Consider the following 24,895-nt stretch of genomic DNA (forward strand, 5'->3'; position numbering starts at 1 on the left):
GATTTAATGCTCATTCATCAGATACAGGAGAGGGGTGATGCAAAGGTGCACGTGATTGAGAAATGCTCAATTTAAACAAACTAACAAATAGTACACTGTTTTTTTTTTTTCCAACTTAAATGTCAAATTATGTAAATAGGTTTTCAAATGTGTTTTCTAGATCTAAATTGTACCTACTGGATGACCATATGACTATGACCATGTATTAACACAGTAAATACAGTGTCCAATGGATCGAGCTCGGAAACAATAGAGCTTCAATCACTAATTGTCACCATTCTCAGTATTTGGGCACTCTAATGGAACCCCCAACCACCCCGGAATGCTTTCGGCATGTGTGTCTGTAAAATGCTAAAACCTTCAAAATTAGTGCATTACTTTAAAACTAAAACATACATCTGATATTTTCACTTTGTAAAACAACAGAGGTGACGTTAATTTCAGTAACTTGTCCGGAATTAGTTTCTTTAAAATTTTAAGCATAAGTCAAAACTGTCTTGCTGTGCATGACTCATACGTACGTCTGGCTGTATGGCTGTGAAAATAAATGTTTGTTTTTTTGCTGCCCTTCCTTTGTCTCTGATCACCAGGTCTCTTTTGCTGAGAGAAGGCTGATCTGAGACAGAAGCGCTGGCTCGTTGTGTCAGTAGCTGCCAGTGTACTGGAGTCAATACTGAAAGTTATCGGTTTAGCTTTTAGCTGTAATTGCCACAAACTTTTTAGGGGTTTAGCTATCAGTTTAGCTTCATAAAAGTTAACTCTTCAGTTAGCGGATTAATGGTTATCAAAGCTAACTTTTAGCTGTGCCTACCACTGGCAGAAGGTCACCCCTTTGAGTCTGGTCTGCTTGAGGTTTCTTCCTCAAATCATCAGAGGGAGTTTTTCCCTTACCACTGTTACCTGTGTGCTTGCTCTAGGGGTTGGTACGGTTAGACCTTACTTGTGTGAAGCGCCTTGAGGCAATTTTGTTGTGATTTGGCGCTATATAAATGAAATAAATTGAAATTGCATTGAAAAATTTTATAAGAAAAAAACAAACAAACAAAAAAGCAAAAAACAAACTGGACGCTACACCATTGTCTCCCGTAGACGGGCGGATGCCAGGAAGATATATATATATATATATATATATATATATATATATATATATATATATATATATATATATATATATATATATATATATGACTTCAAGTCAACATGGATGGCTGTCCTCGCCCTTTAAAGCAGCAGTCAATGCACAAGATTCATGTCCTCATTTATTTGGGAATAAAGATGATGTAGGGGTGCAGCAAGAGGCCTGGAGCCACTTCAACCTTCAGGGATGCAAACAGAGTTCCTGCAGGAGAAGGATCATGCTGCTGGGAGACTTAACGCTGACCATTTTAAACTCCAACATCCTTTGAGGGCTAACATTCATTAACACCAGCAGTTAAATATTTGAAAAAGCCCAACTCTACATTGCAGTGCTTTCTCATCTCTTTATATAATTTAGAAAAAATGGTGATACAATAACAGGGCTCATTTCAGAAGTGGGCCTTTGATGTGCTGTTTATTAGATGATCTGAATGTTTCAGAGTTTGAATAAAAACTGCTGTGCATGGTGTCATGTCAAAGATCATGTAAGGCTCGTGGCTGCCCTCTACTGGCTACAAGGTGAACCGACACATGACTGCACAGCGGGGCTTTTTCCCGATGTGACCATTAGGGGCACTGCTGTCATGCGGAAAACTCAGAAAAGGTGAGTGGTGAGGTTCATGCAGGAGTGAAAACTATCTGGATTTAGTGTTTCGATTCACACGCTGGAGACAGCTTTAGGTGATGTAGCAGGATTGCCAGTCCAGATCATTTCCTCCATGCTGCAGGAGAAACTCAACTTCATCTTTTCTTTACGTAAAACAAATGTCCACTGTGTCCTTATTCCATCAGGAGCCAGCTGAAGAAATGATGAAACAGAGGTGACCTGATAGTTCTACATTTATCTGTCCACAGGGACACAGTAATCTGAAAGGTGAAAGAGATCATCAGTCGCTGAGCTGAAGAATTCATTTTCTTTTTCCTGCTACCACACAAATTTTGAAAAAAAAAAAAAAAAAAACTGGATTTCATAAGAATGTGAATAGGGCAGATATACGCACATATCCTGTTTGTGTCTGTAATAATAACAAAAATAAAAAAATTGTTATTATTATCACTGCTATTATAGTTATTATAGTAATATAATAATAGCAACAATAATAACACAATGACAATATAATGATACTGACGACAACAATAAAGCATGATTTATTTGAAAATTTAAAATATGTTATTATTACAAGAGAAAAGTTTTACACATTGCAGCACAGTCTTTATGATCTCAGCAATCATATAAGCTGCGATAATATTTAACACATGAAGTCATTTAATAATTTAACAACCGTATTGTGAAAATGTAACAAATCTTATGATTTTTTTTTTTTTTTTTTTAATGTGTGTTACAAGAATTCTAGCTTGATAAAAAGATCAATATTGTATTAGGGGGAAAAAAAAGCATCATTTTCAAACTACATTTTCTTGCCTAGGAAACATAATTTTATCCACAACACAACTAGAGTCAATCTGGGAATTTTACATTGAATAAATGCACCGTACATTAGATACAATTCCAGACTGAGTGGTGCTGCAGGTGTGAACTTGGGTCGTACTGGGCAGGTCTATCAACAAAACCCGCTATTCACCGTAATCTTGAGAAAAAAAAAATGACACATAGAATGAAAAACGTGATATTCAACGATACCTGATAAGACACGCAACAGCACACGGGTCTCATCCTGCCCTCGGACTACAAGTTTGTGATCCCTGCTATGTAGCTTCAAGAATCATCTGGACATCGACTACAGAAGCTCAGATGTTGCCATAAAAATGAAAGTTCACCCATCTAGTGCACTGAAAATAGAGGCCAGCGTAAGACAACTCTAACAGAGGTGACTCACACTGCAGACAAGCTGTAACATGCTTCATAATCACATGGACAATTTCTTTACTACATATGCAGCACATGGACCAAATGTGACACTAATCCAAAAATAACAAGGGTGCAAATTCTTCTTCAGTTTAGCAGGATGACCTGTCATAATTGGTTGACCTTTCCTTTATTTCCTTAACATAAACCACCGACAGCCATCATTCTGCTGTGCACGATGTCTGCACACAACAACATAATTCAGGGTTTTTGAGAGATGGTAGATGTTCGTGGGAGGAACCACTTTGGTTAATGAGGGTAATTCAGGTCTGAGGTGAAATCTACAGAGGGGCACAGGCTCCAAACTCCAAAGTTACTCTGCTCTACAGATTGGTCTCTATTTCCAGTGCACGTGACAGTCATGCGGAGGACAACACTTCTCCTGTGAACTTCTGAAAGGGATCTTTCCTTTCTGCTTTCTCCTGATCGATGGCATGGACGGAACCCGGCTTGAATGTAAGATCCTCTGCCTCTCCCACATCCACTTCCTTGTATCTCCCTGACATGTCCTTCTGGAAGACCTGCTTCAGCCTCTTCTTTATCCCCGGGTCCGGGCAGTACAAGTACTCATAGAGGCCAGCAGCGAGAACGGACCCCAGAATGGGTCCCACCCAGTACACCTACCGCAAACAAGAGGACACTTTAATCAGGCCGCTGAAGAATCAGCACTAGATGGAACCGTTTTATACATTAGACATAAGCACTGACAACGGAAAAACAATCTTGTTCATCTAACCAGTCCCAGCAGAGGACTGCCCCTCCCTGAGCCTGGTTCTGCTGGAGGTTTCTTCCTGTTAAAAGGGAGTTTTTCCTTCCCACTGTAGCCAAATGCTTGCTCACAGGGGGTCATTTTGACCGTTGGGGTTTTACATAATTATTGTATGGCCTTGCCTTACAATATAAAGCGCCTTGGGGCAACTGTTTGTTGTGATTTGGCGCTATATAAAAAAATTGATTGATTGATTGATTGATCTCCAACTTAAAAGAGTACATAAAAAGGACAAACTGATTCCAATCTGGTGGACCTGCTGTTGTACCTGTGTGTGTGTGTGTGGTGTGTGTGTGTGTGTGTGTGTGTGTGGTGGTGTGTGGGTGTGTGTGTGTGTGTGTGTGTGTGTGTGTGGTGTGTAAAGTTGAGTTTAGCTGTTCCTCTCAACTGCTTCACTGCTGCAAAATATGTATTAAACAGAAGCTTCCAGCAGTGGGCAGGGCGCACAAAGACAGAAGTGCTGACTCATTGTTTGGGTTTGTGGGCACCTTTGACGCTACTAGAAGTGATTGTGGTGTTAAAACTCAAATCAGCTTGTTAGTAGTTGCAAGTGTACCGGAGACAATACTGAAACTTAGCGGTTATCGATTAGCTGTAGCTTCCGATAATTTTTGTAGCTTCCGATAATTTTTTGGGTGGTTTATTGGTTTAACTTCATAAAAGATAACTTCTCAGTTAACTAATTAGCTGTTATCGAAGCTAACGTTTTGGTTAGCTGTGCCCACCATTGGTGTATTGTGATAATTGTATCGTGGGGCCTGTATTGAATAGTATCTTTTTTGAATGAGTATCATGATACTATGAAAAATGATACTCATTCATGATACTTGGAGACAAATCACTAATGATTCATAAAATACACAAATAAGGAAACAGATAAATCAAGGGCTAGAATTTATACTTCAAAGAACTTGTTTCTTTAAGATTAATTTCTACATAATTAGTATAACTGTGTTGTAATTATGCATCGTGACACGTATCGACTCGGGATAGGTGTATCGATATGTATCATATTGTGGAGCTAGTGTATCATTCCGCCCCTTCTGTAGACCCGCCTGCCACCTGCTGAACACTGCCACCTGTTGCATGGCTGGTGGGTGCTGGACAGATGATGGGAAATTAAGAGCAGGTTGTCAGTCACAGAGACACTAATTCACGTTTGAAAAATGACCCTAATTATTGACCTTTGATCAATTTGACCTTGCCTGGGCAATTCTAGAAGCCTCCTAAATTTGTGTGCCAAGTCCGGTGGACATCGGCTTGAAAAAAATTCTCATAAGTTTAGACCCTTGACCCCAATGACCTTAACCCAGAATACACCTACGCATTTGTGCCAGCGTCAGTGGACACTGGTGTGAAAAACTTTAATTTGGACCTTTAATCCCAACTACACTGAGCCCTGTCATTGTCCTTTTGGCAAATGTAACGCTGTCTGGACAATTCTAGAACCCACCTGTATATGTGTGCCACTTTTGGTGGAGATGGGCATAAAATAATTATAATAATAACCTCCATAAATTTAGACTATTGACCCAAACAACTGACATTTGGGAAATTTGAGCAATTCCATAATGCACCTACGTATGTGTGAAAGACTTTAATTGGGAACTGTTACCCCACCTACACTGAGCCCTGTGACTGATATTTGGCAAATCCAACCTTGCCTGTTAAACCTGTGAGTTGTGTGTGTTGGCTCTCTCCACTCGGGAAGTGCACTCATGATGTCTGGCACTCCAACCAGGAGACTAAAGCCTGCCGGTTCTGGGGTGTGAGGTTTACATATGCACAGTGACTCCTGCTGGCTTCTTTCACACCTGCACAATTCTAGATTCCACCTGCATGTGTCTGCCAGCTTTGGTGGACATCGGTGTGACACAAAAGTTAAATTTTGAACTTTTATCCCAGCTACCTTCAGCCCCTTGACAGACCTTTGGCAAATTTGAACTTAGTTGGTCAATTCTAAAAGCCTCCTACATATTTGCACCAAGTTTGGTGGACATCAGGCGAAGGACCTTGGAGTAGTCACATATACAAACCTTTCTCAAATGTCTAATGTGAGCCGGGGGGGTCTTGAGGTCAGCGTGTGTCATATTTGGCCTTTTCCATCAGTGACGGTACTGTCAGTGTGATTCCAGGTACAGAGAATCCCCAAATACTCCCACGGTCACATCTAAAGGTGACACCTTGCTCTCTCCAAGCTGCAGATAGCTCAGTGGAAATCATACAAGAAAGCTCAGGGTTAAGTGACACCACTGAGCTCGAGGAGGGAAACGCTTCGAGTAACGTCAAGGGTCATATCTAAAAATCTTTTATCAGGTTGGAGGCGACTCTAGAGAGTTTAATTCTTTACGTATATATTAAAAGCCAAGTGGCCTCTGTGTGTCTGTGTGCATGTGTATAACTTCGATCACGGACAAACTGGGGAGAGTTAACATTTGCAGTTTGGTATGTTTATGTATTTGAGTCAAGGATGAACGCCAGGGATATTAGGTAACAACAGTGAACAATGGACATTGATACCATCATTAATCAGTCCCAGACAAGCTCTGAACAAAGGAAATATCTCAACCTTGCCAGCTGTAAAACATGACATCAACTACATTTGCAAAATAATAAATACAATCATTCACAAAACGTCCTCATTTTAATTTCTTGCACTTTCAGTTGTCATTATAGAAATTTTGCATAATTTATTACCACCCTTGAAAAATATCAGCTACCTATTTTATAAACACTACCCAATCTAAAAAGGAATAGTTTGCACCATGTATCATGCTTAGTTATCACATTACAGGGTAACATAGAATCCAGTGGACGTCAAACATTTTTGACCTTTACTTTGGAGACCAAACATCCAACACAGTCAAAACTATTTCATTTTTTAATCCTTTTATTTCAACCAATGATTTGAATCATTTTTTTTTTTACTGAAATTGGAGCAACTTTAACTTTTGACCCCTGTACAAACTGAAACTGACCTTTGTCACAGTTTTTGCTGTTTTTACCCCATAACTCCAGAACATTCAGTCATAGATAGTACAAACTATATCTTTTTAGAATAGTTATGATCAGACAAATAATGTGGTATAGTTTTCAACATGATTGGAGCACTTTTAATTTGTGACCTCTCTGTAACCCTTCATTGACCCCTACCTAGCTACACACTGAGGCTGGATTCTAAGTGCTGTTTCGTCACCTTAAGTGGTACAGATCAGGTCAAAATTGATGACTGGCTCATGGACTATAAGTCAGAGGGCTTTTCCTGTCTTCACGGTAGGTCCCACCTGTTTTTACTGTTCTGGCAGCAGTGTGTAAGCTGTGACCTTACCAGGTTTCAGCAAGCTGTGCTGGTCTAGTAGAGCATGCCCTTATCAGGACATTAAAATATGATCGACAACACAAACACTTCATGGTGACTTGACGTGACCAAAGAGTTTCACACTGGAATGTCTCAAGCATTGTCGAAGCGGCAACCTAACCCGACCACAACAGGAAGTCACCGTGCAAACTCCAGGAGGAAAAAATGATCCTCTTTGTGCCATATCGCTTACCCAGTGGTTCTCAAAGTTAAGTGTCACCAGGGCAGGACCGAATGACCGAGCAGGGTTCATGCTGGCGCCTGTATAAGGGATCTAAAAAACAAAACATACAGAAAATGTTGATTTGAGTTTCAAGCTTCGGAGTTTTCCCTTTGCAGAAAAGATGCTTCTGAGTTAAAAAGCAACTTTTTTTTTGGATTGAAATAGTGTTATGCAAACAGAAAAAAAGTGCATTCGCCAACCAGACCTTGGGAGAAATGAGCCGAGCAGAGGCAGAGATAACATCTATTTCCCTGAGCGTGCATTTGGCTCTGCAGGCCTCAGAGAGCCCCAGAGATTGGTTGCCATGCGATGGCAGCCTCCAATAAAGATGTATGTGGGTGTGAATCAGTGAGAGGTGAACAACATCACACATTCTCCAGTAGATTCTTTGGCGCACCTGCTCTTTGTGAAGATGCACTGCTGTTCTGGTTTTGCATGATTTGTCTTTTTGCAGTTCTTTAATGTGAGCTGTTGAAATGATTCGGATTTAATGTGAAATTGGGGAGGTTTTTTTTATTTTTATGATCATAATTATGGGGTTGAGACCATACATGGAGTTAGAGTCATATAAATGTTTGATCTTCTGTCAGAGAAAAGGCATTTAAAAAGAAAAAAATGTTTAAAAAATAGAATATAAAATGAAAATGGAGTGTTCTATAATTTTAGAAATTTTAACAACAGTGGCTAGACAATATAGTTTCATGACTTTGATGGGAAAGAATCTTCAAGGGCCCTATCTTGACAAGTTTACATCACAGTACAAGTGCATTTGAGGTGTGTCTGACTACATTTTGTTATTTACATGGTGCATAAGTTGAGTAAGACAGAAAGTAAAAGGGTTGCATACAGTCCATTAATTTAGTGTTTCCCAGTCCTGGTCCTCAGGACCCAAAGTACAGCACATTTTCCATTTCTCCCTGCTCTCATTGCACATCAGGAGAAAAATCTGCATGCAACCTGTCTAAGTGCACAAGGAGAACATTTAGAGAAGCAACAACTATCATTCCTCCATCTTCATTCACTCAATTGACTCCAAATCCCACCAGGTTGGATCTGAGGTCTTTTTTTTTGCCCTAACATATTGTATGCATGAGCTTACTGTCAAAATTAAAACATTAGAATACTTTCAAAGATTTTTAACCTTCATAAAAAAAAAAAAACTGAGATCGTGACTGTTGTGTTTCCTGGTTCCTGCCCTCTCTCAGCTCCTCATCTTGGACTGCCACCTGTACTCCAGTGCTACGTGGGCCACCTGAGTCCACCACAACGCGGGCCAGGTTTCCACTCTGCCTACCTCCAAAACTGTATTCACTATTTATGCTACATTTTTGCTATGACACCTTCCTGGTTCATTAAATCCTATTGTTTTTTCATTCAGTCTCCCTGCTTTGGGGTCCAAGCCTGGTTTTCGGGTCAGAATCGTAACAGAAGTCTCTGGCCAACATCATGGATTCTGTAGGGTCATACCAACTTCAACAACCCTGTCCGCCCAGGGAGCCTTCCTGGGTCAGCAACAGCAACAACTTTCCGCACTATCTGATCTGGTCCAGGATCTTACCCGACAGGTTTCACACACACACACCGCACTGTCTTCTCTTACAGCTAAAGTAGATAAACTCACCTTAGTTTCATCCCCAGCCCAGGATTCCACTCCGGTTCAGCTTTTGCAGGCCTCCACGTCTCCCAATCCAGTCCCAGAACCTTTTCTGCCACCCAGAACCATATGCCGGTGATGTAAAACATGCCCTCTTTTCTCATGCAGTGTTCCTTCGTTTTCTCCCAGCATCCGTCACAATATTCCAGATCACAGTAAGGTCTACTACGTCATAAACTTGCACCGGGGGAGGCTCTCAAGTGGGCTACCGCCCTCTGGAGTACAAGTTCACCTCTGCTTCACTCCTTTTCTCCTTTTCCAAAGAGTTTTGGTTAGTTTTCGATCACCCTCAACGCAGCCATTCCTTATCCCAGCAGTTGTTGTCCCTGAGACAGGAACAGCAAGCGCTGTGGAGTACGCAGTCGACTTCCGTGTTCTCGCTGCGGAGGCCGGCTGGGACTCCGGGCGCTGCAAAGTGTTTTTGTTAATGGGTTGTCAGGCTTTAAAGGATGAACTGGCAGTTCGTGATGAACCAGAATCGCTGGATGACTTAATCACTTTAGCTATCGTATCGACAACCGGTTGAGGGAGCATCGGCGAGAGAGAGGTCGGAAGGCTGACCTAGTACTGCCGCTCGGATCCCTCCGCGTCTGGGCCGGGCCCATCTTTCCTGAGCTCCACTGCTGTGTCCATCCTCCAGCTCCCCCTGCCGACGAGCCCATGCAATTAGGCAGGGCCAAATTATCACCACAGGAGCGCAGCGGAGACTGGATGCTGGGGAATGTTTATATTGTGCTGCAACAGGTCACATCCATAGTTCTTGTCCCGTGCGGCCAAAACCAACGTCATCCTTAGACTCCGGGTTAAGTGAGCCAGATCACATTCACGGGGTTCAATCCAGACGCACCCAAATCCCGGGCACTCTTTTGTTTAATGACTGTTCATTATCTATTCCTGCACTAATTGACACAGGGCTGAAGGGAATTTTTTGGACCGCAAGGTTGTAGTCAATTCTTGCATCCTGGTGGAGGCACTTGACACGCCCCTCTCAGTTTATGCTTTAGACGGCATCCCCTTCCTGCCATAACACACAGACGGTACCAATCACTCTCGTGGTATCTGGGAACCACCGGGAACCTATCCAATTTTTGGTGTTTTCTTCCACGTCCCCTTTAGTGCTGGGTCATCCTTGGGTGGTCAAACACAATCCCCGGATTGATTGGCCGACCGGAACTATTACACAGTGGAGCGAGGCCTGCCACCGTGAGTCTCTTGATCCCTATTCCGCCAGTGCAAGGAGGCACCTCCTGACCTGTCTTTGGTCCCCACAGAGTATCACGATCTGGCCGAGGTGTTCAGCAAGGATTGTGCTCTGTCACTTCCCCCACCATCCTTATGATTGCGCCATAGACTTGCTTCCGGGCGCAAAGTATCCAGTTAGTAGACTCTTCAATCTGTCGCGCTGGAACATGAGGCTATGGAGACCTACATCCGGGACTCCTTGTCTGCTGGGCTGATACGTCACTCGTCGTCTCCACTGGGGGCAGGCTTCTTCTTTGTCGGAAGAAGGATGGAACCCTGCACCCCTGCATTGATTTCCGGGGGTTGAATGCTATTACGGCCCGCAACCGGTACCCACTCCCTACTAGATTCCACATTCAGCCCCCTGCAGGGGGCCTCGATTTTTTCCAAATTAGACCTCAGAAATGCCTATCACCTGGTTCGGATTAGGAGGGTGATGAGTGGAAGACGGCCTTCAACACGCCTCTTGGTCATTTGAATATTGGTCATGCCTTTCGTCTCACGAACGCTCCCGCTACTTTCCAAGCACTGATAAATGATGTCCTTCGGGATTTCCTCAACCGGTTTGTTTTCGTCTACCTAGACGATATCCTTATCTTCTCCTCATCTCTCCATGAACATATCAGACACGTGCATCTAGTACTTCAGCAGTTGTTGGAGAACCGGTTGTTTGTGAAGGCTCAAAAATGTGAGTTCCATCAGTCTACCATTTCCTTCCTTGGTTTCATCATCTCTCCTAACTCAGTCAAGCCGGATCCCAGTAAAGTCTCCGCTGTAACTCAGTGGCCAGTCCCGACCTCCAGAAAACAGTTCAACAGTTTCTTGGGTTTGCCAATTTCTATCGTAGGTTCATTTGCAACTTCAGTCTTGTCGCCTCACCCCTCACAGCTCTCACTTCCCCTAAGGTTCCGTTTCAGTGGTCTGCCTCAGCGGACAAAGCCTTCAGTGACCTCAAACACGGTTCTCCACGGCCCCTATCCTACTCCAGCCCGATCCGCACCACCAGTTTGTTGTGGAGGTTGATGCCTTCATTCTGGTATTGGTGCTGTCCTGTCTCAGCGGTCAGCCTCTGACGACAAGCTTCATCGTGTGCCTTCTTCTCCCGCCGGCTGACCTCTGCAGAGGAACTACAATGTTGGTAACCGGGAACTTCTTGCGGTCAAAGAGGCGCTGGCAGAGTGGAGACACTGGCTGGAGGGGGCCGCAGTTCCATTCACTGTCTGGACAGATCACAAGAATCTCAATACATCAAAACTGCTAAACGCCTCAATTCATGTCAGTCCAGGTGGTCACTGTTCTTTGGACGATTCAATTTCAACCTGACCTACCACCCGACCCAAGAACAGGAAACCGGATGCCTTATCCCGCCAGTTTGACATCTCGGATACCCCCTCCACATCGGACCCTATTCTGTCCCGTTCCATGGTCGTGGGGGCCCTTACCTGGGATGTGGAGAGAGTCGTCCGGGAGGCTTTGGACAGACACCTGGATCCTGGAGGAGGGCCTCCCGGGCGGCTTTTCATTCCACCAGAAACCCATTCTGAAGTCCTCACCTTTTGTCATGTCTCCAAGTTCGCCTGCCATCCTGGGGTGACTCGAACTTTGGAGCTGGTACGTCGTCACTCCTGGTGGCCCTCCGTCCGGGCAGACATGCGTGCTTATGTCCAAGCCTGTACCATCTGTGCCAGGGGCAAATCCCTTCATCAACCACCAGGCAGGCTTCCTTCACCCACTTCCCACACCAAGCCGCCCCCGGTCCAACGTCTGCCTGGACTTTGTCACGGGACTGCCTCCATCCCAAGGTAACTCAGTGGTCCTCATGATCGTGGATCGGTTTTCGAAGGCGGCTCACTTTGTGGCTCTGGCGGCGATTCCATCGGCCCAGGAGACTGCTGACCTCTTAGTCCACCAGGTGGTGCGGTTGCATGGCATATCCTTGGATGTGGTATCAGACCGAGGTCCCCAATTCACCTCCCAGCTCTGGAGGAGCTTCTGTGCGGCGCTTGGGGCCTCGGTCAGTCTCTTTTCTGTCTATCATCCTCAGAGCAATGGCCAGGCGGAACGGGCCAACCAGGATCTGGAATCCACCCTGAGGTGTATCTCATCCTCCCACCCGACGGAGTGGAGCACCCACCTTCCTTGGGTTGAATATGCACATAATTCACAGATCTCCGCCGCTACAGGATTGACTCCATTTTTGAAATTTCTCTGGGTTATCAACCTCCTCTGTTCCCCGCACAAGAAGCAGACATCGCTGTGCCGTCGGTTCAGGCCCATCTCGGACGTTGCCGTCGGATATGGAGAACGGCCCGTTCCGCCCTTCTGCGGTCTAAAGAACGCATGGCACATCATGCCACCCGTCACCGCACCCCGGCCCCCCGAGCAGGAGGTGTGGCTTTCCTCACGGGACATTCCTCTGCAGACGGAGTCTCCAAAACTCACACCTTGTTTCAATGATAGCAATAGTAAGTCCCTTCGGCTGCTCCCTTGTTTGCACTCGGGGTTTCCACAGCATATCCAAGGTGGATCTGCATGTTGATTTGGCACAGGTTTTACGCCGGATGCCCTTCCTGACGCAACTCCACATTACATGGAGAAATGTGGCAGGGGTGGGATTTGAACCTAGAACCTTCTGAACTGAAACCAAGGGCATTAACCACTTGGCCACCACCCCTGCTAGTTTCATTGATAGCAATAGAATTTAAAATTCTTCTTCTTACTTATAACATTTTGAATAATCAGGTCCCATCTTATCTTAGGGACCTCATAGTACCATATCACCCCAATAGAGCACTTCGCTCTCAGACTGCAGGCTTACTTGTAGTTCCTAGGGTTTGTAAGAGTAAAATGGGAGGCAGAGCCTTCAGCTTTCAGGCTCCTCTCTTGTGGAACCAGCTCCCAATTCGGATCAGGGAGACAGACACCCTCTCTACTTTTAAGATTAGGCTTAAAACTTTCCTTTTTGCTAAAGCTTATAGTTAGGGCTGGATCAGGTGACCCTGAACCATCCCTTAGTTATGCTGCTATAGACTTAGACTGCTGGGGGGTTCCCATGATGCACTGAGTGTTTCTTTCTCTTTTTGCTCTGTATGCACCACTCTGCATTTAATCATTAGTGATTGATCTCTGCTCCCTTCCACAGCATGTCTTTTTCCTGATTCTCTCCCTCAGCCCCAACCAGTCCCAGCAGAAGACTGCCCATCCCTGAGCCTAGTTCTGCTGGAGGTTTCTTCCTGTTAAAAGGGAGTTTTTCCTTCCCACTGTCGCCAAGTGCTTGCTCACAGGGGTCGTTTTGTGACCTTTGGGGTTTTTACGTAATTATTGTATGGCTTTGTCTTACAATATAAAGCGCCTTGGGGCAACTGTTTGTTGTGATTTGGCGCTATATAAATAAAATTGATTTGATTTGATTTGATTTGGACGTTTGTGGTTGATCGGGTGGTCAGCCCCACCTCTGTGCGACTCCGTATGCCCCGTTCCCTGCACATCCACCCAGTTTTCTGGGTTGTGTGTCGTCCTGGTTCCTGCCCTCTCTCTCTCTCTCTTTTCCTAGGTGGCATCCCTTGTGGAGCTGATGAGCACACCTGCTTGCAATCTACATGCCTCCATATAAGCCCTGGTTCTTCAGCTCATCGGCGCCAGAGACTCAGTGTTCACAACCTGGTACCTGGCCTCTCAATTTCCGTATTGAGCCAGTCTGTCTGCGTTCCGCCACAGTGTTCTTTGACTCAATGTTTTCTGCATTCCACACATCTCTAGCCATCTGTAGTTTTGGTTTGAGTGATTGTAGCAGCCCTCTCATTGCCTTCTCTTCCTTCACAGTGACCTCATCCTCCATCAGCTCCCCAGGGGGCCACCTGGACCACGGACCACTCAGCTCCCCATCTTGGACTGCCAACTGTACTCCAGTGCTACGTGGGCTGCGACCACCTGAGTCCACCACAACGCAGGCCAGGTTTCCACTCTGCCTACCTCCAAAACTGTATTCACTATTTATGCTACATTTGTGCTGTGACACCTTCCTGGTTCATTAAATCCTATTGTTTTTTCATTCAGTCTCCCTGCTTTGGGGTCCAAGCCTGGTTTTCGGGTCAGAATCGTAACGGTGACCTCTTTTACAAGGGTGACCTGACCAAGAAAGGCAGCAGCACACGTCATACACTCAACAAAAATATAAACGCAACACTTTTGGTTTTGCTCCCATTTTGTATGAGATGAACTCAGTCTAAATCTATGATAGTGAGCACTTCTCCTTTGCTGAGATAATCCATCCCACCTCACAGGTGTGCCATATCAAGATGCTGATTAGACACCATGATTAGTGCACAGGTGTACCTTAGACTGTCCACAATAAAAGGCCACTCTGAAAGGTGCAGTTTTATCACACAGCACAATGCCACAGATGTCGCAAGATTTGAGGGAGCGTGCAATTGGCATGCTGACAGCAGGAATGTCAACCAGAGCTGTTGCTCGTGTATTGAATGTTCATTTCTCTACCATAAGCCGTCTCCAAAGGCATTTCAGGAATTTGGCAGTACATACAACCAGCCTCACAACCAGACCACGTGTAACCACACCAGCCCAGGACCTCCACATCCAGCATGTTCACCTCCAAGATTGTCTGAGACCAGCCACTCGGACAGCTCCTGAAACAATCGGTTTGCATAACCAAAGAATTTCTGCACAAACTGTCAGAAACCGTCTCAGGGAAGCTCATCTGCATGCTCGTCGTCCTCATTGGGGTCTCGACCTGACTCCAGTTCGTCATCGTAACCGACTTGAGTGGGCAAATGCTCACATTTGCTGGCGTTTGGCACGTTGGAGAGGTGTTCTCTTCACGGATGAATCCCGGTTCACACTGTCCAGGGCAGATGGCAGACAGCGTGTGTGGCGTCGTGTGGGTGAGCGGTTTTCTGATGTCAATGTTGTGGATCGAGTGGCCCATGGTGGCGGTGGGGTTATGGTATGGGCAGGCGTCTGTTATGGATGAAGAACACAGGTGCATTTTATTGATGGCATTTTGAATGCACAGAGATACCATGACGAGATCCTGAGGCCCATTGTTGTGCCATACATCCAAGAACATCACCTCATGTTGCAGCAGGATAATGCACGGCCCCATGTTGCAAGGATCTGTACACAATTCTTGGAAGCTGAAAATGTCCCAGTTCTTGCATGGCCGGCATACTCACCGGACATGTCACCCATTGAGCATGTTTGGGATGCTCTGGACCGGTGTATACGACAGCGTGTACCAGTTCCTGCCAATATCCAGCAACTTCGCACAGCCATTGAAGAGGAGTGGACCAACATTCCACAGGCCACAATTGACAACCTGATCAACTCTATGCGAAAGAGATGTGTTGCACTGCATGAGGCAAATGGTGGTCACACCAGATACTGACTGGTATCCCCCCAATAAAACAAAACTGCACCTTTCAGAGTGGCCTTTTATTGTGGGCAGTCTAAGGCACACCTGTGCACTAATCATGGTGTCTAATCAGCATCTTGATATGGCACACCTGTGAGGTGGGATGGATTATCTCAGCAAAGGAGAAGTTCTCACTATCACAGATTTAGACTGGTTTGTGAACAATATTTGAGGGAAATGGTGATATTGTGTATGTGGAAAAAGTTTTAGATCTTTGAGTTCATCTCATACAAAATGGGAGCAAAACCAAAAGTGTTGCGTTTATATTTTTGTTGAGTGTAATAGACAAATAAACAACAACAAAAGATGAAAGCCACTGAAAGGTTCACTTAACAGATACTAAAGTTTCCAGTTAAAAATACCCCATAGATGTTCAGGTGATGGGTCACAAAAAAACAAAAAAACAAAAAACAAACAAACAAACAAAAAAATCCCCCAGGAATCAAAGTATTAAAAAAGTAAAAAATAGAAATAAATAGTAATAATAATAAAAAAAATCAACTCCAAAAATAAAAGAATAAATGTCCATAAAAATATATGACAAAAATGCACACAAGTCCCAAATTAATGTGTTGATAATTCAGAAAAAAAAGGTGTAAGTTATACTTCATTGCAACTTACATGTGTTATTATTTCCTCTTCAAGAGCCATTTTTTTTTTAAAAGTTATACTCATACAGGAGTATAAGTAAAAAAAAAAAGAAAAAAAGTGATGGTCTAGTGGTTAAGGTGTTGGGCTTGAGACCAGAAGATCCTCAGTTGAAATCCCAGCCTGACTGGCAAATCACTAAGGTCCCTTGGGCAAGATCTTTAATCCCCTATTGCTCCCGGTGTGTAGTGAGCTGCCTTGTATGGCAGCACCCTCACATCGGGGTGAATGTGAGGCATTATTGTAAAGCGCTTTGAGTGTCTGATGCAGATGGAAAAGCGCTATATTAATGCAGTCCATTTATTTATTTACCATTTACAGGAAAATCCAGGAAATATTTCCTTACTTGCAGGTGAAGGAAGGATCAGATTAGGAAAATACAATACACAAAGTTTCATGCCGGATAGCGTGTGTCATATTTTGGGTTCATACAGAGCATCAGACAAAACGTAGCAGAACAGTAGTGAAATACTCAGGAAAATATTCAGGAAAAAAAAGGACAAGGAGTAAGTGTGGTGCTCCAAATGAGCCTGATAAAAATGTACTTCAAGTAATTTTTGCTTATTGTGACATCAACAGGCAGACTTGTTGATCCAGCAGCTGCTAAAGTTATCAGAATACAGTGACACAGGCTCGAGGTGACTGGACATATTTCATGTGTTGGACAATGCAACTGTGACTGAGAGGAATGTGCCCCCTGCTGAGCAAGTAAGAGCAATTCTGCTGCCCTGCGTAACAAAGAGACAGACAACATTCCATTCCAAAGTAACTATGTGCTACCTCCAGATGACCTCTGAAGATTGCGAGCTCTTGCTTACCTCTACTGGTGGTTGACTCTCACTGCGGTATTGTATCACTTCCTGTTCCGGAGCACAGCGGTGTTTTTCTGTATCTGTTAGCTGTTTAATCTGCGCAGTTAGATTGATCTAGTTAACTAGATAACGATTTGTTTCCCAGTGTAATCTTCACGTGCCTTAACTAAAGCACTCCCTCTGCTGAATCACCTCTAAATTATTTACACATTTTTCACTTTGTGTGTTTTTAGAAATCTGCTAGCTTAGCGCAGCTACTAGCTCTTAGCCGGTTTAGCATGGCGGCTTCTCCTGTCTCTCCTGCACTTTTCTGCTCTGGGTGTGAAATGTTTAGTTATTCCTCGGCCTCCTTTAGCAGTAATGGTACTTGTAATAAGTGTAGCTTATTCGTAGCTTTGGAGGCCAGGCTGGGCGAATTGGAGACTCGGCTCCGCACCGTGGAAAATTCTACAGCTAGCCAGGCCCCTGTAGTTGGTGCAGACCAAAGTAGCTTAGTCGCCGTTAGTTTCCCTCTGGCAGATCCCAAGCAGCCGGGAAAGCAGGCCGACTGGGTGACTGTGAGGAGGAAGCGTAGCCCTAAACAGAAGCCCCGTGTACACCGCCAACCCGTTCACATTTCTAACCGTTTTTCCCCACTCGACGACACACCCACCGAGGATCAAACTCTGGTTATTGGCGACTCTGTTTTGAGAAATGTTAAGTTAGCGACACCAGCAACCATAGTCAATTGTCTTCCGGGGGCCAGAGCAGGCGACATTGAAGGAAATTTGAAACTGCTGGCTAAGGCTAAGCGTAAATTTGGTAAGATTGTAATTCACGTCAGCAGTAATGATACCCGGTTATGCCAATCGGAGGTCACTAAAATTAACATTGAATCGGTGTGTAACTTTGCAAAAACAATGTCGGACTCTGTAGTGTTCTCTGGGCCCCTCCCCAATCGGACCGGGAGTGACATGTTTAGCCGCATGTTCTCCTTGAATTGCTGGCTGTCTGAGTGGTGTCCAAAAAATGAGGTGGGCTTCATAGATAATTGGCAAAGCTTCTGGGGAAAACCTGGTCTTGTTAGGAGAGACGGCATCCATCCCACTTTGGATGGAGCAGCTCTCATTTCTAGAAATCTGGCCAATTTTCTTAAATCCTCCAAACCGTGACTATCCAGGGTTGGGACCAGGAAGCAGAGTTGTAGTCTTACACACCTCTCTGCAGCTTCTCTCCCCCTGCCATCCCCTCATTACCCATCCCCGTAGAGACGGTGCCTGCTCCCAGACTACCAATAACCAGCAAAAATCTATTTAAGCATAAAAATTCAAAAAGAAAAATAATATAGCACCTTCAACTGCACCACAGACTAAAACAGTTAAATGTGGTCTATTAAACATTAGGTCTCTCTCTTCTAAGTCCCTGTTGGTAAATGATATAATAATTGATCAACATATTGATTTATTCTGCCTTACAGAAACCTGGTTACAGCAGGATGAATATGTTAGTTTAAATGAGTCAACACCACGAGTCACACTAACTGCCGAATGCTCGTAGCACGGGCCGAGGTGGAGGATTAGCAGCAATCTTCCATTCCAGCTTATTAATTAATCAAAAACCCAGACAGAGCTTTAATTCATTTGAAAGCTTGACTCTTAGTCTTGTCCATCCAAATTGGAAGTCCCAAAAACCAGTTTTATTGTTATTATCTATTGTCCACCTGGTCGTTACTGTGAGTTTCTCTATGAATTTTCAGACCTTTTGTCTGACTTAGTGCTTAGCTTAGATAAGATAATTACAGTGGGCGATTTTAACATCCACACAGATGCTGAGAATGACAGCCTCAACACTGCATTTAATCTATTATTAGACTCAATTGGCTTTGCTCAAAATGTAAATGAGTCCACCCACCACTTTAATCATATCTTAGATCTTGTTCTGACTTATGGTATGGAAATTGAAGACTTAACAGTATTCCCTGAAAACTCCCTTCTGTCTGATCATTTCTTAATAACATTTACATTTACTCTGATGGACTATCCAGCAGTAGGGAATAAGTTTCATTACACTAGAAGTCTTTCAGAAAGCGCTGTAATTAGGTTTAAGGATATGATTCCTTCTTTATGTTCTCTAATGCCATATAACAACACAGTGCAGAGTAGCTACCTAAACTCTGTAAGGGAGATAGATTATGTCATCAGTAGTTTTACATCCTCATTGAAGACAACTTTGGATGCTGTAGCTCCTCTGAAAAAGAGAGCTTTAAATCAGAAGTGCCTGACTCCGTGGTATAACTCACAAACTCGCAGCTTAAAGCAGATAACCCGTAAGTTGGAGAGGAAATGGCGTCTCACTAATTAGAAGATCTTCACTTAGCCTGGAAAAAGAGTCTGTTGCTCTATAAAAAAGCCCTCCGTAAAACTAGGACATCTTACTACTCATCACTAATTGAAGAAAATAAGAACAACCCCAGGTTTCTTTTCAGCACTGTAGCCAGGCTGACAAAGAGTCAGAGCTCTATTGAGCCGAGTATTCCTTTAACTTTAACTAGTAATGACTTCATGACTTTCTTTGCTAATAAAATTTTAACTATTAGAGAAAAAATTACTCATAACCATCCTAAAGACGTATTGTTATCTTTGGCTGCTTTCAGTGATGCTGGTATTTGGTTAGACTCTTTCTCTCCAATTGTTCTGAGTTATTTTCATTAGTTACATCCAAACCATCAACATGTCTATTAGACCCCATTCCTACCAGGCTGCTCAAGGAAGCCCTACCATTATTTAATGCTTCGATCTTAAATATGTTCAATCTATCTTTATTAGTTGGCTATGTACCACAGGCTTTTAAGGTGGCAGTAATTAAACCATTACTTAAAAAGCCATCACTTGACCCAGCTATCTTAGCTAATTATAGGCCAATCTCCAACCTTCCTTTTCTCTCAAAAATTCTTGAAAGGGTAGTTGTAAAACAGCTAACTGATCATCTGCAGAGGAATGGTCTATTTGAAGAGTTTCAGTCAGGTTTTAGAATTCATCATAGTACAGAAACAGCATTAGTGAAGGTTACAAATGATCTTCTTATGGCCTCAGACAGTGGACTCATCTCTGTGCTTGTTCTGTTAGACCTCAGTGCTGCTTTTGATACTGTTGACCATAAAATTTTATTACAGAGAATAGAGCATGCCATAGGTAAAAGGCACTGCGCTGCAGTGGTTTGAATCATATTTATCTAATAGATTACAATTTGTTCATGTAAATGGGGAATCTTCTTCACAGACTAAGGTTAATTATGGAGTTCCACAAGGTTCTGTGCTAGGACCAATTTTATTCACTTATACATGCTTCCCTTAGGCAGTATTATAGACGGCATTGCTTAAATTTTCATTGTTACGCAGATGATACCCAGCTTTATCTATCCATGAAGCCAGAGGACACACACCAATTAGCTAAACTGCAGGATTGTCTTACAGACATAAAGACATGGATGACCTCTAATTTCCTGCTTTTAAACTCAGATAAAACTGAAGTTATTGTACTTGGCCCCACAAATCTTAGAAACATGGTGTCTAACCAGATCCTTACTCTGGATGGCATTACCCTGACCTCTAGTAATACTGTGAGAAATCTTGGAGTCATTTTTGATCAGGATATGTCATTCAATGCGCATATTAAACAAATATGTAGGACTGCTTTTTTGCATTTACGCACTATCTCTAAAATTAGAAAGGTCTTGTCTCAGAGTGATGCTGAAAAACTAATTCATGCATTATTTCCTCTAGGCTGGACTACTGTAATTCATTATTATCAGGTTGTCCTAAAAGTTCCCTGAAAAACCTTCAGTTAATTCAAAATGCTGCAGCTCCCAATTCGGATCAGGGACAGACACCCTCTCTACTTTTAAGATTAGGCTTAAAACTTTCCTTTTTGCTAAAGCTTATAGTTAGGGCTGATCAGGTGACCCTGAACCATCCCTTAGTTATGCTGCTATAGACTTAGACTGCTGGGGGGTTCCTGTGTTTCTTTCTCTTTTTCTCTTTTGCTCTGTATGCACCACTCTGCATTTAATCATTAGTGATTGATCTCTGCTCCCCTCCACAGCATGTCTTTTTCCTGGTTCTCTCCCTCAGCCCAACCAGTCCCAGCAGAAGACTGCCCATCCCTGAGCCTGGTTCTGCTGGAGGTTTCTTCCTGTTAAAAGGGAGTTTTTCCTTCCCACTGTCGCCAAGTGCTTGCTCACAGGGGGTCGTTTTGACCGTTGGGGTTTTTACGTAATTATTGTGTGGCCTTGCCTTGCACTGTTTGTTGTGATTTGGCGCTATATAAATAAAATTGATTGATTGATTGATGACTTGTGGCCATCTTCTTGGCCTTTTTAGCTCTTGGGTTCTTCGGCACTGAGGCCCTTTGTCCTGGATCATGTTCAGGGAAACATGCCACATGGCTGTTAGTGTTGTTGTAGTGTCATAACTGACGATCCCTCACTATCCAAGCAGTACATCTCATCTGAATACCACTAAAGTACTGCTCACGAGAAACAAAGCCATTCCAGAAGTACCCAGAGATTTGCATTAACCCTAATACCAAGGCACGGAGTCATCATCAGCATACAGTACAACAGGATGGTACAGGACTGGTAGGCACCTGGATGCCCATCCTCCTACAAAGGTATCAGTATCTTCATGGTGAATCCAAGTCCAAGTAATCATCAGTCATGCTGTTAAATGACACGATCACAGATACTGAATAGTACCATATGTTAAGTGGTAACAAGTTGGGTGTGACTTTTGGTTGCTTTGTGGTGTGGCTTATTTGTTCAACTATCAAAGATCTGAACACGTCAGACTTGTCAGGAAGAAAATACACATGACCCCCAAAAGCTGTCTTATCTCTTACATACAAGTTTTACTTCTTCTCAAGCAGTGGTGGGCACAGTTCAGCTAATCCGAAAACAGATCATTATCAAAGCTAATGTTTTTGCTAGCAGATTAGCTTTTCAGATAGGTTCGGACTAATTATCTTCCGATAAATTTAGTTCCGATAACTTTCAGTCCGATAATTTTTTTTTTTTTGCTGGTAAAGTGTGTAAAGTTTAACAGTCAAAAACGTTTGTAAACCCTAAAATCAAACATTTTAGTCCATCTGTTGTGTGTTTGTAGCAGACTGGCTGCCTGTCACTTGCTGATGACGTCATCATTAAGTGCAAGACGTGATTGGGCGGTCGACGCAGGGAGTATTATGGGCAGTGTAGTTCAAGTTCACTTTGGACGTTACATTGTTACCGTCCGCTCGACACAAACAAACGGACAAATTTAACATTATTTATTTTATTTTTTTTGGCTGTAATTTATTCGTCCAGGTGGGGGAGAGGAGCTCTCACAGCGCAGCTGTGTGTACAGAAGGACTTTTCTTCACCATTTAGGCACTGTTTTGGATAAAAAAGGATACTTTATTTCTTCAGATGAATCCCACTGAAACTAACAGGTAAAATTTATATTTGCTAACGTGTATTTTACTCTGCCAATCAAAGCATTAATGGACGTATTTCGGTTGTTTAAGCCGCAGGGTTCAAAGCGTGTGAAAAAAGCAGCAGCTTTAGCTAAGAAATGACGGTGTATCTAATACTGAGATAAACTGTGACTTCTAATACTATGTTTTACTGCTTTCAATGACACGACAGTGTTTGGGGTTTTATTTTTATTCATTCGTTTTTGCGTTCTTATGCGTTTGTGATCCTTGAATTTACCCAGCAGTGAAAAGTGAAAGTGAAACTGATTTATCAGAAGCCAACAGTGTAATCTGATGTCCAAATCAATACTAAAAGTTATCGGTTATCTGTAATAAAGATAAATTTTTTAGCAGTTTATCGGTTTAGCGTCATAAAAGATAACTTTTCAGTTATCAGATTAATGGTTATCAAAGGTAACTTTTTGGTTAGCTGTGCCCACCACTGTTCTCAAGCATTGCCTTTACTGTAAAGATACTCACCGCAAACAAGTGACCAATGGCTACAGCAAAACCAATGGCAAGGCCGGCTGAGCCTCCGAGGTCTGTGCGATTGGGATCACAGGTGGCAAAGATGGTGAAGACGAGCTCAAAGGTTATAATCAGCTCCACCAGAAAGGCGTGTCCTATTGAGATGGTAGAGCTCACCTTGGAAGCAAAAGATTGTTACACATTTTTTAACAACTCAACTGCAAAAAGTATTATGACAGCCACAACTGCAAAGGATTTTGGTGAAATTCTTACTGTAGTCACGCCGAGATTTCCTCTAAAATCTGCAGGGGTGACAAGGTACAGGATGCCAGCTCCTGTGACAGCTCCCAGGCACTGAGCCAGCACATAAAACAAGGACTTGGCCAAGCTTATTTTCCTTGTTACAACCATAGCTGCGGTGACCGCCGGGTTAATGTGTCCCCCGCTGATGTGGCCAAAACACTGTACCATGGTGGCAATGGTCAGGCCGAAACCCAGAGAGATTAAGACAAGGTCAGCCGGTGGAGGCTTCTCCTCCTTGGCACCCCAGTTAATCGTTGAGCCGATTCCGAGAAGGACGAAAATGAAGGTAGCCACGTATTCTCCAGAAACGGCCCTCCAGAACTTCTTGGTCCAGATCCCCTTAAAAGCCACCATTTTGCTCTGGCACTTGCACCTCGACAGAAACCTCCTGGTGAAAAACATTTTTGCACAATGAATGGTCTTGTCATGTACTCCTCAGTGTGTCAGAACAGCTGCTTCTAGGCACCACATTTATAACCCCATGTGGAATTTAAGACAGCGGCTTCACCAAGCATTCTTTAACAAGGCAAAAGTCATCATTCCTCTATTCAAAACAAGAACTCAAACTTTACTTAGAGGAAAAGTACATCTTTAGACTATTTGTGTTCATAGAACACTGACTCACATCGTGGGTTTGAACTGGTTCAAGGACCAAAAACAACTGATACTTCCCTAATAAACACAAAACCAGAAACTTTATTGGGTTTTTTTGTTGTTGAACAGATATGTTTATTTGAAATAATAGTAACCATGTAACAACACTACTTTTTCATTCTTTTACTTGGTGCTTAGTTTTCTTCTTGTCTTTCTCTGAACATCACTGAATCCCCAGCGCTGTGCGATTAAAGTAAATTTTATACAGTCTCCCTGTTTCCAATCAGGGGAGATCCATATTGCATGATGTCCTTTATAAATGTTGGTTTTACACATCATATTCAGTGTCTGATGGGTAGACTAACATATAAGGGAAATAATGTTGGAAATACTTAGCTAGCTCCAGTTAGGAAATAGGTTGGGGTAAATAATGTGCCTAGCATAGCCTAGTTTGCTAAGGGCATGATTAGCAATAGACTATACATAAAATATAGTCTTTGTCACTACAAATTTTTATAACATTCAAAAATTTCATAATGTTATGTTACACAGCTTTACATCAAACAATATTAACCAGTATTTCATTTGACTTAAAGCTCTATTTTAACGATAAGATTATTTTTAACCATATGAGTTGTAATTGGAATACTCTCACAACTCAAATGATGTCTATTGCTACTATTTACATGCTTTAAAAAGGTTAAGAAATAATTTTTTGTTTCATAATTACATGTTATATGATGAATGTGATGTTTGCTTTTGTCATATAAATTGCATGTATAATAGCAATATCTGCTATGTATATCGTTTTAGAATTGTTATAATAGTTAAAATTCTCTGTATAACTGCCTGATCTTTAAAAGTGTTTGCTAAACTAATCAATTTTTTCAATCAATTTTTTTT

At 43.0% G+C, this 24,895-nt stretch overlaps 1 protein-coding gene across 1 annotated transcript; it reads right to left on the reverse strand.

The window, feature by feature from the left end:
* Nucleotides 1–2,212: 2,212 nt before the first annotated feature.
* LOC117522451 (aquaporin-4-like) lies at nucleotides 2,213–24,544 on the reverse strand. Its single transcript, XM_034183857.1, has 5 exons — nucleotides 24,180–24,544; nucleotides 23,369–23,786; nucleotides 23,108–23,272; nucleotides 7,325–7,405; nucleotides 2,213–3,624 (listed from the first exon to the last, which is right to left on the reverse strand). The coding sequence occupies exons 1-5, from the start codon at nucleotides 24,329–24,331 to the stop codon at nucleotides 3,364–3,366; spliced, it is 1,077 nt and encodes a 358-aa protein (XP_034039748.1). The 5' UTR covers nucleotides 24,332–24,544; the 3' UTR covers nucleotides 2,213–3,363.
* Nucleotides 24,545–24,895: the final 351 nt, after the last annotated feature.

The sequence above is a fragment of the Thalassophryne amazonica genome, chromosome 12 (genome assembly GCF_902500255.1).
Source record: "Thalassophryne amazonica chromosome 12, fThaAma1.1, whole genome shotgun sequence".
Lineage (NCBI taxonomy): Eukaryota > Metazoa > Chordata > Actinopteri > Batrachoidiformes > Batrachoididae > Thalassophryne > Thalassophryne amazonica.